The sequence below is a fragment of the Grus americana genome, chromosome Z, assembly GCF_028858705.1.
Source record: "Grus americana isolate bGruAme1 chromosome Z, bGruAme1.mat, whole genome shotgun sequence".
In the NCBI taxonomy this organism is placed as follows: Eukaryota; Metazoa; Chordata; class Aves; order Gruiformes; family Gruidae; genus Grus; species Grus americana.
In genome coordinates, this window is record NC_072891.1 from 85,399,722 (window position 1) to 85,412,048 (window position 12,327).

The following is a 12,327-nucleotide window of genomic DNA, read 5'->3' on the forward strand; positions in this document are numbered from 1 at the left end:
GGCTTGTGCACCGGGGCTGGGCCCCGTCGGGACAGGGGGATGCTCACATAGCCCCGGGACAGCTATGACACCCCCCGCTCCTCCCCGCCACCCGGGAGGAGAGCTGCACCGGGAGGGGTGCACCGAGTAATCAACTTTTTCCTCTTTTTTCTCTTCCCTTTCTCTTTTGCCCCTGTCTGGGAGTCGCAGAGCTTCTCCCTGCCAGCCTCGCGTCTCTAGGTGTGTCGCGACAGCCAAGCGACCAAGCAGCACCGTGCGGCCCCCCCTCCCCGCAACCACCCCTCCCGACGGGCGCCCCGGGGGGCGGCGGCGGATCTCCCCGGCAGGTCGGAGCGGTCCCGACAGTCCTGGAAGATGCTCGATGGGGTTGGGCAGCACCTGAGGGGAGTGTCCCCCCCGGGGGTCGGCGGGGGGTTGGCGGGGGGGGGCGGCGGGGGGCGCAGGGACCCCCCGAGCCCCGGCGGCGGCAGCGGCGCTGGCGGCGGCGGCGCTGTCCATGGTGCTGGGCCCGCCCCGAGCTCCGCCGGGCCCCGCCGCCCCCGGGGAGGGCGGGAGGGGCGGGGGGGCTGGTGCTCGGAGAGCCCCTGGAAGGACAGCATCCTGCCCGGTAGTCCCTGTCCCGACCGCGCCGCGGCTTTTCGGGAACGGTCCTGGCTTTGATCCGCACGACTGACTTTGTCGGTGGCGTGGGAAGCCCACGGGAAACACCGCGATAGGCAACGCGCACCCCCACCCACGGTGGTTGTCGCTCGTAGTTCTGGTTCTGCCCCCCCTCCCATCCCCGTCCCCCCCCCCCCCGCACCCCCGAAGAGAGGACGCTACCTAAATTGGCAGAAAGTAGAACGGATAATGATAATAATAGTAGTAGTAGAAATAATAATAGTAATAATAATAAACCCCACAACAACATCTGAAAGGCACGTAGAGACGTAAGGGGGACATCTCCCCGGGTCAGCCCTCGGCCTGAGCTGAATCTTCGCTGAATTAGAGAAGAAAGTCGGTGGGAGCCAAGGCAGAAGTGAGGCGCGTGGGAAGGGGACGCAGGAGAAGGGAAAGCTGGCGAAAGTCATCGGCAAGCTGACTTGCTGCTTGCTGCGAACCGCCGGATCAATATTTATTTACAAGTTCCGTACGATATTAGCGGCTTTCTCCACGACATGCAGCCGAGCAGGAGCGAGAACAATATTGGGGAGGAAGTTATTTTTGTACCTGCGTGTTGCGGGGAGACACGGAGGACCCTTCACATCAAGGGCTTTACTACAGAAAGCAAAACAGTCTCTCGTCGTTTGGCTTAGAAAGAGAAGGCGTAAAATGGTCCCGGGAGGAGTGGAGATGCGCGGGAAGGTTATTTATCTAATTGTGTCGGAAATAGCAGCTTTAAAGAAGGAGTTTGAAGGCAGAAGTCTAGAGACAGTCCTTTGCCAGGCATTAGGGGATTAGGTAGGACGTGAGAAAAGAGAAATGGAAACGACAAAAGGAGACGACCCAGGCCTTTCCTCAGAGGGGTCAGCTCTCTCCTGTGCCGCATTTAGTGGGAAATAACTGATGCTATTGTCTCCGTCGGGATAAACCAGCCTGCAGAACCGTCCCCCGGAAATATTCATATTTACTTGACCCCGGTTGAGGGGTGTGGGGAGTGTGTGTGGGTATTTAAGTGGCTTATTTTCAATCCGCCGCTGGGTAGGGGATGGCTGGGAGCGGGGTCTCCCCGCGGGTTTCCTCTCCGGGTCTTTCCGGAGGGAGCGGCCGGCTCCGGGCGGCCCCGGGTCCCGCACCCCCCGGCCTCCCGGGACCCCCGGCGGCAGCCGGACGAGGGGTGGCGGAGAGACTCTTGTCTCTCAACACTATTTTTATTTCCCACTCGTGTTTCACCTTGTTCCTGCAAGGCGAGGAGGCGGTGCGAGGCTGGCGTCTGCCTGGAGCAGGCGTCTGGAAATCACTCGGGAGTCAAAACTTCCCCACGTAACTCCCGCAAACTTCGCGGGTGCCAGTCTGTGCTGGAAACGCCGGGAAAGGCTTCTCGGGGTGATGTTAATGAAAGAAAAACACCCGACAGGATAGCAGAAACGCTTCTCCCCTCGGGACTTGCAACCCACGCAGTGCCGTGGGGCTGCGCGGTCCTTCCAAGGTGCTGCTCTCCCCGCCACGGGGTCAGGAGATCATTGTGGTCTATGTTACCGGAAATAAACACCTTTTAAAAAGTTTCTCTTACCCAAGAGCTTGGCGAGACCTTGTGGGGACTTCCCCCGGCAAGGTCACGGCTTGGAGACCAGAGGAACCTCTGGGTTTTTCGGCGAAGTCAAACCTGGGTGGCATGTCCCCCAGGATGTGCAGCTCACCTACACGTCTGAGAGGTCCTTCCGAAGTCTGCGTGAATTAATTTATTTTATTTTAAATCGACTCAAAGCAAGAGCTAAACATTTCCAGCAGTCCGGGTGCGGACGGAGGAGGAGGAGGAGGAGGAGGAGGGGGATCTTCACCACCGGTCAGTTCCCATCACCAGGTCCCTTCCTCCTCATAACAAGGCATTTTGATGGAGAAGGAAACTTGGAGTGTGTGTGTCATAACTGGAGCGTGCGGTTATTGTGCAACTGAGGGACCAGAACAAATTTTGCAGCTCGGGAAACGGTTTTCCTTGTATTTATGCCCAATATCTATATCTTTATACGGCGGGCGAGAAGAGGGGGACGGGGGGAGCGCCCAACGGAAAGAATAAAACTGCTCTGAACGGGTGAAATTAAACCCACTGGTCACTGCGGGCTTGATTGAGAGAGGGGGAAATTGTCTGTATTATTCACATTTGGCCAATTTTTGGTTTAGCTTTCTTTTTTTTCTTTTTTTCTTTCTTTTAATTTTTTTTTCCGCCATTTAAGTGACAGTACTTAGGACGGTGAAATTTAGAGATGCAGTAAAGCTGCTTGTCTGAATCCACTTTGAAGTAATAATGCTAGTGGGTCTGAAATCCAGATCTACGAGCTAATCTCTAGTTTTGCCTTCAAACGGAATTCAGTTACAAAGAGCTTGGAAAGATTTTGCATCTATTCAAGAGGCACAAAATCTTTAATTTTCTGAGGAGCAAAAACTCCCCAAGAAACTTCATATAGCTCCTTAGGTTTTGCTTAGCATACGTGATAAAACATTGATTGTCGCAGTTTGGTGACCCATGAAATTTGGGGGTTAGTTTTCTCTTCAGACCAGAGCATATAATTATGCAAATAAAGAGCTGTCACTGATCTAGTGAAATACTCACAAACACATGCAATCCAGAATGGAACAGAAAAGTGAAAATTTGTGGTATTATGATGGTACAATGATAAATGACATCTCCTTCCAAGTTTCTCGAGAAGTACATTTTTCACACTTTGTCGAGTACGTCAACATAATGCGGACACACACACGCACACACACACACACATCCCTGCGAGATCCAGATACCCACGAATGCGTGCACAGGCTCACACACACACACACACATGCATCCCTCGACTCTGTAAGATGCAGCTCTACCCGGGTGTACGATGGATGTACACATTCTTGGCAGGTTATTTTTGGTTTGGCTGACTCGAGAACGATGCAATATGTGGCTCCACGCAGTTTTATAGATGTGACACTTTTCATTTGTACTTCTGAATGAAATTCCTAGAGGGGAAAAAAATCCCAACAATTAGTGATGTTTCTCAGGGACAGAGGAAAAATGCGCATTCCCATGAAAAGCAGCATCATCTTTTGACTGATTTCAGAAGAATCACACCGTGATGACTGCAACCAGCGCATAGCCATGTGTGCACAATGCAGATGAGGGATTTCTTCGCTCCCCCCCCCCTTTTTTTTTTTTTTCCTTCCCACAGCCCTGCTGTGTTTGGGGGTCCGCTGGCTGTTTTCCTAGTGGACCGTTCTTTTCCTGCTCCCCCTTCTTGGCGAGGAAACACTACTGTCGGTGGTCCATTGCTCCAGCCCCGGCATTTTGGCTTGCACAACGGTGTGCAAACCTTTTGGGCAGGTGGGCCATGAGCCTTTGGGTCATGAGGGACTGGAGGATCCTCCTATAGATCCTAGGGTCAGTGTTGCTGGGGTTGTTTTTGGGGTTGGTGTGGGATTTTTTTTTTTTTTTTCTTTTCCTGTGTGTGTCAGTTTTGGACTCCCAGCCCCAAAGTTACCCATGCTACAGGCTGTTGCATGATGTCAGATGTCAGGGAGTTTTCCCGTGATGAAATCGGGAGGAGGCTGATGTCAGACCTCTATCTGCTATACACATCACGGCGTGAGGGACCAGCGGCGTGCAACTTTAAAAACATCGAGCCGAAGGAATCAATTCAATCTATTCATCCTTCCAAGTGTGCTGGAGGACTACTACCGTTGTCACCTTTCCCCGCGACACGGACGTGGCGGTACACGCCGGGATGCTCTCACGCCTTCCTCTCCTCCAGCTCCTCCGGGGCAACACTTGCTGCGGATCCCCCTTCCCGCAGCCCGCGCAGCCTCCGCGGGCGGGGGCGGAGATGCTGCCTCTGCCAGTGTCGTGTCCCTCTCCGCCCCCCCCCCCCCCCCAAGGTCCTTCTCCCCGAGGAACCGTCCAAGCCCCTCTCCCAGGGTGTGTTTTTATACTGTTTACTGTTTACAATTAGCTAAAGGGGAGAGGGACAGCGGGGCCCGCTGCCCTGCGCGGCTCCCCGCGGAAGGTGTCGGGGGGACGCCCACGCTCTCTCGGGAACGGAGACCGAGCCCTGGGCCGTGGGGCTGGACACGCAGCCCACTCCGCGGCACGGAGGAGCCTTGCCCCATTCCTCCTCCCATTCCCCCCCCCCTCGAGCAACCCTGCGTGGCCGTGGGCGGCGTGGGCATGGGGGGCAGGGTCTTGGGGGGGGGAGCTCACACCTTATCCCCCCCACCCCCGTCCCAAACCCGGCCGGGGTCTTGTTTGCAAACACGGGTCACCCACTTCCCTCGCGTGTTTTCCCAGGCAGAGGGGAGCTGCCGCCCGCGCAGCCCCACGCTACCCACCAGGGACCGCGGCTTCCGCGGAGCTCGGCGCGGAGACACAAAGCGCGCAAGAAGGAGAGAAAAGTATCTTTATTTTTGTTCAGTGCAAGCAGAGAAGTACCAGTGGCGAGGACCCCCCCGTGCTTTACAGCCCCTTACAGAAGCAGTAACGCGAGCCGGGCCAGGTAAAGAAAAAGCCTTAAAAAGAGGGCAATCGTTACAGTAGAAATTTTTGTAGACTTCGTTTCTTATCGATACTTAAAAAAATATATCCGTTCCCGCAACATTTAGCACCCCGGAGATGGAGAGTGGCGGGGGGGTGGGGGGGGTGTATCAAACCTTCCCCGGCCTCTCCGGCTGTGGGAAGAAGCACAGAAACCCAAAACACGACTCAGGCGCCCTCCTTCCCCCCAAACACAAGGGGACCGGGAGGGCTGGGGGGGGGGGGGGGGCCCAGGCCTGGGGGTGGGAAGGGACTGCAGACCCCCGTGGTGGAGGGTCAGGCCGGGCGCAGGCAGCAGCATCCTCCGACGGAGTGGGGGGAGCAGGCTGCAGACCTCTCCCCCCAGCAACAGGTTCCCCTCCGCGGAAGAAAAACCGCCGGGTGTGGATTTTGCGCTGCACTCCGCGTAGGCACGGCATGACCCTCCCCCCCCAGCCCCTCCCGGGGCCGGGGGGGCACAGCGATCTCCGCAACGGGGGGGATGCTTGCAAAGGGGAGAGGTTAAACGTAGCGAGGTGGCTGGAGCCGGGCGGGGGGGGAACCCGCTGCCGATACGAGCAGGCAGGGATGAGAGCGCTCCGCAGGTGCGGAGACACCCCCCCCCCCCCCCGCCCAGCCGGAGAATTTCGGCCCAAACCCGGCCGGGTTTCCCCCTGCACCCCCCATGAGCATCACTGCCTTTGCTCCGTGGCGGAGGGGGGTACACCCATTCCGGCATCACCTCGCTTTAACGTCGTCCCCCCCCCCCCGCCTCGCCTTTCCCGGCCCCGAGCTGTGGGATAGGAAACATTACGTGAGGGTGGGGGTGGGATGGGGGTCCCAAACTCGTGTGTTTGAGTGTCGCCTCCTCGACACTAACAGCATCAGAGGGGAGGCGGGCACGGCCATTGAAGAAAAGATCACTTTAATTTAGCATCATCAACACTAAAGGAGCTTAATTAGCGCGCTCGTTCTCCGGGCACGCTATCAGGCACGTCTTGTCGCTTATCAGACGTTTTAGCGGAGAAAAGCTGCCGACAGCGACGGCGGTGGGTACAGCCGCATCCCCCCACGCGCGGCGCCGGGTCCCCACGCAGGGCGGCCCCCCCCCGCTCCTGGGAACGTGGGGACGAACCCGTGAGTTCAGGCAAAAAGGAATCACCACGGGATGGCAAGTCGTTACAAACCCAGAGTATGAAAATGGAAGCATCTTTGCATTTAAAAATTAACAGGAAAATGTGCAATGTGTCTTATTTTTTTTTTTTTTTCTGTCATATATCACAGTGTGATCCAGCCAGTTAAAGAATAGGCATTTTTTAAAGTGGAGCTTTCAAAAGGAAGAGAAGATCTACAGATAATGCCATTGATCCGGCAGGAAGAGAAAATCTCTCCAACAAAGGGGCTTTCCAATAATCTGGACCAAACTTCTTGGACCCTCCTACCAGCAGAAAATGAAAGAGTCAAGAGCTGATCCCACTTGGTCCCAGAGAAAGAGAAGGCTACTGGGTGTAAAATCATGCACTGGTTAGCACTTCTGAGTTAGAGCCACCTTTAAGAAAGAGTAATTCCTGTTTTGTTCTATCTTAAAATAGAAGGAAGCAGTAAAAAATCCTGCAGGCGATAGGACCACAACGAAGCTGTTAAATTCTGGCATCAGCTTGGTGCAGGGCTATGTCAGGGCAATTAGAGCTGCACCATGCTGCACTGTGCAGTACCACTGTCAGCCTTAATCTGCGCGCTGATGGGCAGCACGAAATCCAAGTTACAGCCCACAGGAAGCACAACCAGTGAACCCATATTGCTTTGACAGTTGCACTCATCTAGAAATAATGCAAAACGCTATTTAGATGTATACATCACGACCCTGTGCTCTAGGAAGAAAACAATCTAATGAGGGGCTGGGAGACTGCTTGCAGAAAAGCAGCAGCGAAGAAGGTGGTGGTGGTGTGGTTTTTTTTTTTTTTTTTTCCCTCCTTTTACAATTCTTCGTATTTTATCCTATTGGAGCGCCGCATTGGGGTTGGTTTCACTGAGCTGTTCTTTGCCTCTACCGCCTCGCTGAAGAACTTGAAAATAGACGGAAAACTCTTCCAGGAAGTTAGTTCATGGCGCTCTGTACCTGGAAAATACAAAGGTGACAGTTTGACTGGGGGTCGGTCGTGTTGCTGCTCGCAGGGCTGCTAAAGCAAAACCTGGGGAAGCCATACAAATGTTGGCGGTTGGTCCGGGGGGAGCCTGGGGGGGGGCCAGGGCTGCCCTGCTGCTGAGCTCAGGGGCAGCTGGGAGGGAACAACCGTGCACGCAGACAGACAGACAGACAGACAGATGGCAGATCAGAGATCCTGAATGCGTCTTGGGCTGGGAAAGTGAGATCCCAAAGCACCCTGCTAAGAAAAGCTTCGTTAAAGCAACTCACCTGTCTGGCCTAACTTGGAAAAAAAATATGTCTACTTTTCAGAGCTGGTGTACTTTGTACTATTTCTTTTTCATTTCACATTGCTTTCAGCTCAGTATATGCATTTTTAACCGAAAGAGAACACCTGACCTGAACAACAATCGATGTATCACGAGGGCATCCTTCATGCACCCTTTCCCAAGAAGCCCACAGACGATACCGAGGCAGTAAAGTGGACCTTTCCTGTTTATCCCTTCCCTCATACTGATTCACCTCTACATTGTTTTTTTTTTTTTTTGGTGTGCGCTTCTATTGTTTTACAAGCGTCTCCTTCAACGCACGGCACATTTGCTGTATTTAAACAAGAAAAACCCCCACAACAACCCCAACACAAAATCAAGACCATGGAGATGGGGAGCCAAGGGCTGTGAAAGAGTTGGGACCTCTTCCTGGGTAACCCAATTATGCGTAGATGCTGCCTGGAAGTCTCTGGATCCTGGGCCTCCGTTTGATACTTTAACATTGTTAATGATAATTCTTTAGTCTGTAATAGTAGGTCATTGCTATGGTTACTCTACAATGGTGCAACACTTCGCTTTCCCCTTCAGCTATTCGCTGAGACCCAGTAACCACATTTGTTGCCTAGCAACAGTTTTGTGACAGTATCACAATCTGGGGGTGACAACAATGAAGGACACGGTGGCCGTGGCCTGCCCGGCGGAGAGGGATGCCGTGCGGGGTGGATGCTGGTCCCCAGGGGACGTGGGATGGCCGACGGTCCCCAGGGATGCGGGGCGGCGACCCTGGAAGGATGGTCCAGCGTGGTGCCACCTGCACGCCCACCTTCACGCCCCCGTCGGGACCCTCATCCCCGTGTACCCATCGCTGGTGGCTCCACACACGCTGTCCCTCCAGAAAGTCTTTGATGAAGGCACTACCCATCACGTCACCCTCCCCCACTCCCTCACAGGCAGCCATCAGAAAAGCTCCTCCAAAAAAGCCCTCTACAGAAAGACACCACTTCCCACACAAAGAGACATTTTTGTACAAAGAGGATCCACGTCACGCGCACACACAAATTCCCCCCCCCACACTCTGCGTTCGTTGTGTGGAGACGATTCATGACATCTTACACAAATTTCCCAGAGGTACCTTTTATACAAACACTTCCCACCTCCAAATTCACCCATCCTTGTGCAAACCCCCTTCGCTGGGAGGCAGCCCATCGTATCTTGCAGGTGACCCTTCCATGCAGGCCCTCTACCCCATCCCCTGTGAAAGCCACCCCACAGCCATACTCGCCAATGCTTCTTCCCCACCTCGGGGTCCTCCCGTGGGCAGAGGTGTCCCACCACAGCAGAAGGATAAAGCTCCCAGCACAACTCCCAGCCTAACAGACCCATCCCACAGCTTACGGCACAGTTGGGTACGCTACGGTTGCCCACTGCCACCGTGCAATGACACCAACAAAGATGTCATCTACCAAAGCTGGTTTTGTGGAGGGACAGGCTGTCCTAGCACACTCTGAGGACACTCCTGTAGAGGTAGGTCTCCTCATGCATGGTACCATCACATTGAGCCACAAGAGGCAAAACATCTTCCCATGCGGCTTTCTGAGCCCTACAAGGACATTTCCCACACAAACACGTCTCTGTCACTCTGCCTGCCTGCGTCCGTCTCCGTCTCGATCGTATTCATCCTCATTAATATCCACTGGATTAAATTAGATGAAAATATAGGCAGTGAACATTATGCTGTTTTCCCCCCCCCTTTCTTTCTTTTTCTTTTTATCAACAACCTTCCTCCTCTGTGAAAGGGCCATCCAGAAACAAAAAATGACAAAACAATAAGTTTTTGAAGCCGCCCCGTCCCTTTCTCCATCCTGCCTTCTCCCATGCACTCTCCTCACGTCCTCAAGAGAGATCAGGCTTACATTCACTGGTGTTACTGAAACTGATTAACCTACAGCTTTCCTGTAGCAACCCCTCTCAACCCACCCCTCTCAAAAAACAATTCAAGCTTTGAGTCTAGAGGGACTCAATGATTCAGCGGTCTAAAGCAATTTTAACACTCCCCATTTTCCCTTTCCTAGTAACAATCTTACTGACAGATGAACAATTTCCCTGGTGATAAAATCACTACAATGGCTATTTAGTTTCCAGGATTATGATGATTCTTTGCTTGATTAATATTGCAATAAGAAAAGCTTGCCAAGTATCTGCCTTGGCCCTTTATAGTCATTTAAAGGTCAAATTTTGTCCTTACGTATTCACATTCAACGACTATGAAAGGGAGAGCCCTAAAAATTTAACACTGCACAGACTGTGCGTTTATGATTTATATACCGGAGGTTCGGAAAATTAGGCAGAAGCAAGAGGAGTTATGTCCTAAGGGTGATGACAGATTTGGCCATAAGGTTTTTGCCAGAGGAAAAGTATCATTGACGACTGCAATCTCAATTGTGTATTTAGTAGTAGACAAATCTAAATTAAATGCATGAGCAGCCGTCTATTTTTCGATAGAAAGAATTGTTTGTGAGAGCCAAGATAATAAGAAACAGTTGTACTAAAGCCAAGGTCCTCTAAGGTAGATACACCCTTAGCACTCACTATTTTCAACAGCAACGATGATAAACTGCATGATTCAATATACCATATTAAGCAATGGGTTTTTGCACAACGTGTAGAGATTTCAGGCATTAATTCTTTGAGAAATCTTAGGAAAATGTTGCAATGAAAGGACTGTTAAGTGTGGGAGACAGCTAGAACATCCTAAAATATGCTAAAGCTACAGTCACAGGAGAAAAAAAAATACCAATCCCCCCCACTCCCAGCCCCACAAAGAGAAATGAGAGAAGTGCCATAAAAGTAGAGTGACCTCCCAGTTGCTAGCATGGAAAAAGGTAGGGAGACCTGGATGTGTATTTTAAGGTGTACAGAACATTACTGGAAAGGAGCTCCAAAGACAAGGTGGACCCAATAACATGTGAGGTGAAGCGAGTAATGGCTGTAAAACAGTGCACAAGTTTCAGAATCAATTTACCCATCACAACAAAGAGGTATTGACAATTAGAAATAATGAAGACATGCCAATACAGTTGTTATATAAAAAAAAAAATCAGGTAAGGGAATACTTGCAAAAATTTAATATACAAATCATCTGGTCTGGATGACACGCATCTGAGGGTCTTCGGGGAATCAGTTAATGAACTTGCTGAACTACTGGCAATTATTTCTGAGAGTTCATGCACAATCAGGTAGGCACCAGAGGACTGGGGTGGGGGTGGGAAGAAAAACAATGCTAATTTGAGAGAAGGAGGATTAATTAAAACTACGGTATGTAAAATTTACCTTTGAATATTAGTAAAGTAAGAGATCAACATTAAAAATATCGCAAGCACCTTTAGGGCAACAGGAACCTGAGAACAGAACAGACTCAGATTTGACAAGAGCAGCTAAAACTCAAACCTGACCACTTTACTGAATCACAAAAATCATCAGGCAAGAAACTTACCCATTGTTGTGTCTTTCCGCATAGGTCAACCTGGCAACTCGAGGCGGTGGGAACGGAATATGACCTCCACTGCTCTAACGGGCTGCGGTCTCCCTTACCTCTCGTTTGCAAATGAGGTGCTTTATTCCAGATGAGGAGACCTCACAATACTTGAGATTGATGGTAATGCAGCTCCAAACTGTGTGGTGCCGTGCCCGTGCCGGCTCTAGCTGTGAGCATCAGGTCCACCAGCACCCACAGTGCACACGGCTTCTCTGCAGGCTGGGTCCAGGCTCGGCATCTCAACCCATGTCATCTCATCACCGTTCCTTGCTGGGCTGCAGTTTGGGGCTCTGCTCTCCGCAATTACTACTGCAAGTCTGGAACAGCATCATGGTTCACCAGGTTCACCACATTTCAGCTGAAGAAAGACATAATGCTGCATCTATGACACAACCTATGGTACCTCAGACTGTCTTGGAAGTGGGTGCTGGTGCACTTCTTGGGAAGTAGCTAGAGCATGAGAAGACGAATAAGTAACGATACGGGGTTGAAAATATACCTAAGTCCCAGAGGGATTGGTATTAGGGCTCAAGTCTTTTAAACATGGTTATTAGTGATCTGAAAGAATAATGAGAGTGCTTATTAGCTAATTAGATTAATTAGCAGATGATATATTGAATAGGAGATAAAGCAAACATAAGAAGGGACAGAGAAATAATCATTAAAAAAGGGCAGCTTAAACGGGTAGGAAAAATAAGGAAGGGGAAAAGTAAAAATCGTAACTGGGACTGGTGCCTGTGGAAGCAGCCACGCAACGTGACTGGGTGAACAATCCCAGTGCCCATTTGCACACACGTGTGCAAACACATTTTTGCCCTCTCCCCTTTCCACTTCGACTCAGGAAAAGCAACTCTTCACCCAGCGAGGCCGACGAGCTCCTCCGTCTGAAACCGCGGCTCCCGCGGAGGGAAGGAGCTCTGCAATCCCCATAATTCACTCTTGCAGAGCGATTACCGGCTGCGCAGGACAAAGGTGCCCTCCTACGGCGCCTGCCCACTGTGCCGGACAAAAGCCTCCTCCCGCGGTGCTCAGAAGATGCACGGCACAATGGTGGCCCCCCGCCGCGTTTACAAGATGTGTGGGACAAAGGTTTCCCATGCTGCACAGGAGCCGAGAGAGATCTCCATACGCGCCTCCGCGCTGAAATAATTCTGCAGAGAAAAGTTTCCAGGTTGAAAAGTTTCTCCACAGATAT

The 12,327-nt window shown here is 51.9% G+C and overlaps 1 protein-coding gene across 3 annotated transcripts in view; it reads right to left on the reverse strand.

Moving 5' to 3' along the window:
- Positions 1-5,055: 5,055 nt before the first annotated feature.
- Positions 5,056-12,327, reverse strand: part of FAM172A (family with sequence similarity 172 member A) — a 267,639-nt gene continuing 260,367 nt past the window's right edge. For all 3 annotated transcript variants that reach the window (XM_054810178.1, XM_054810179.1, XM_054810180.1), the window contains one exon: positions 5,056-7,301. In XM_054810178.1, the coding sequence (XP_054666153.1) occupies positions 7,159-7,301 (143 nt within the window). In that variant the 3' untranslated portion in view covers positions 5,056-7,158. The remainder of the gene's footprint in view (positions 7,302-12,327) is intronic.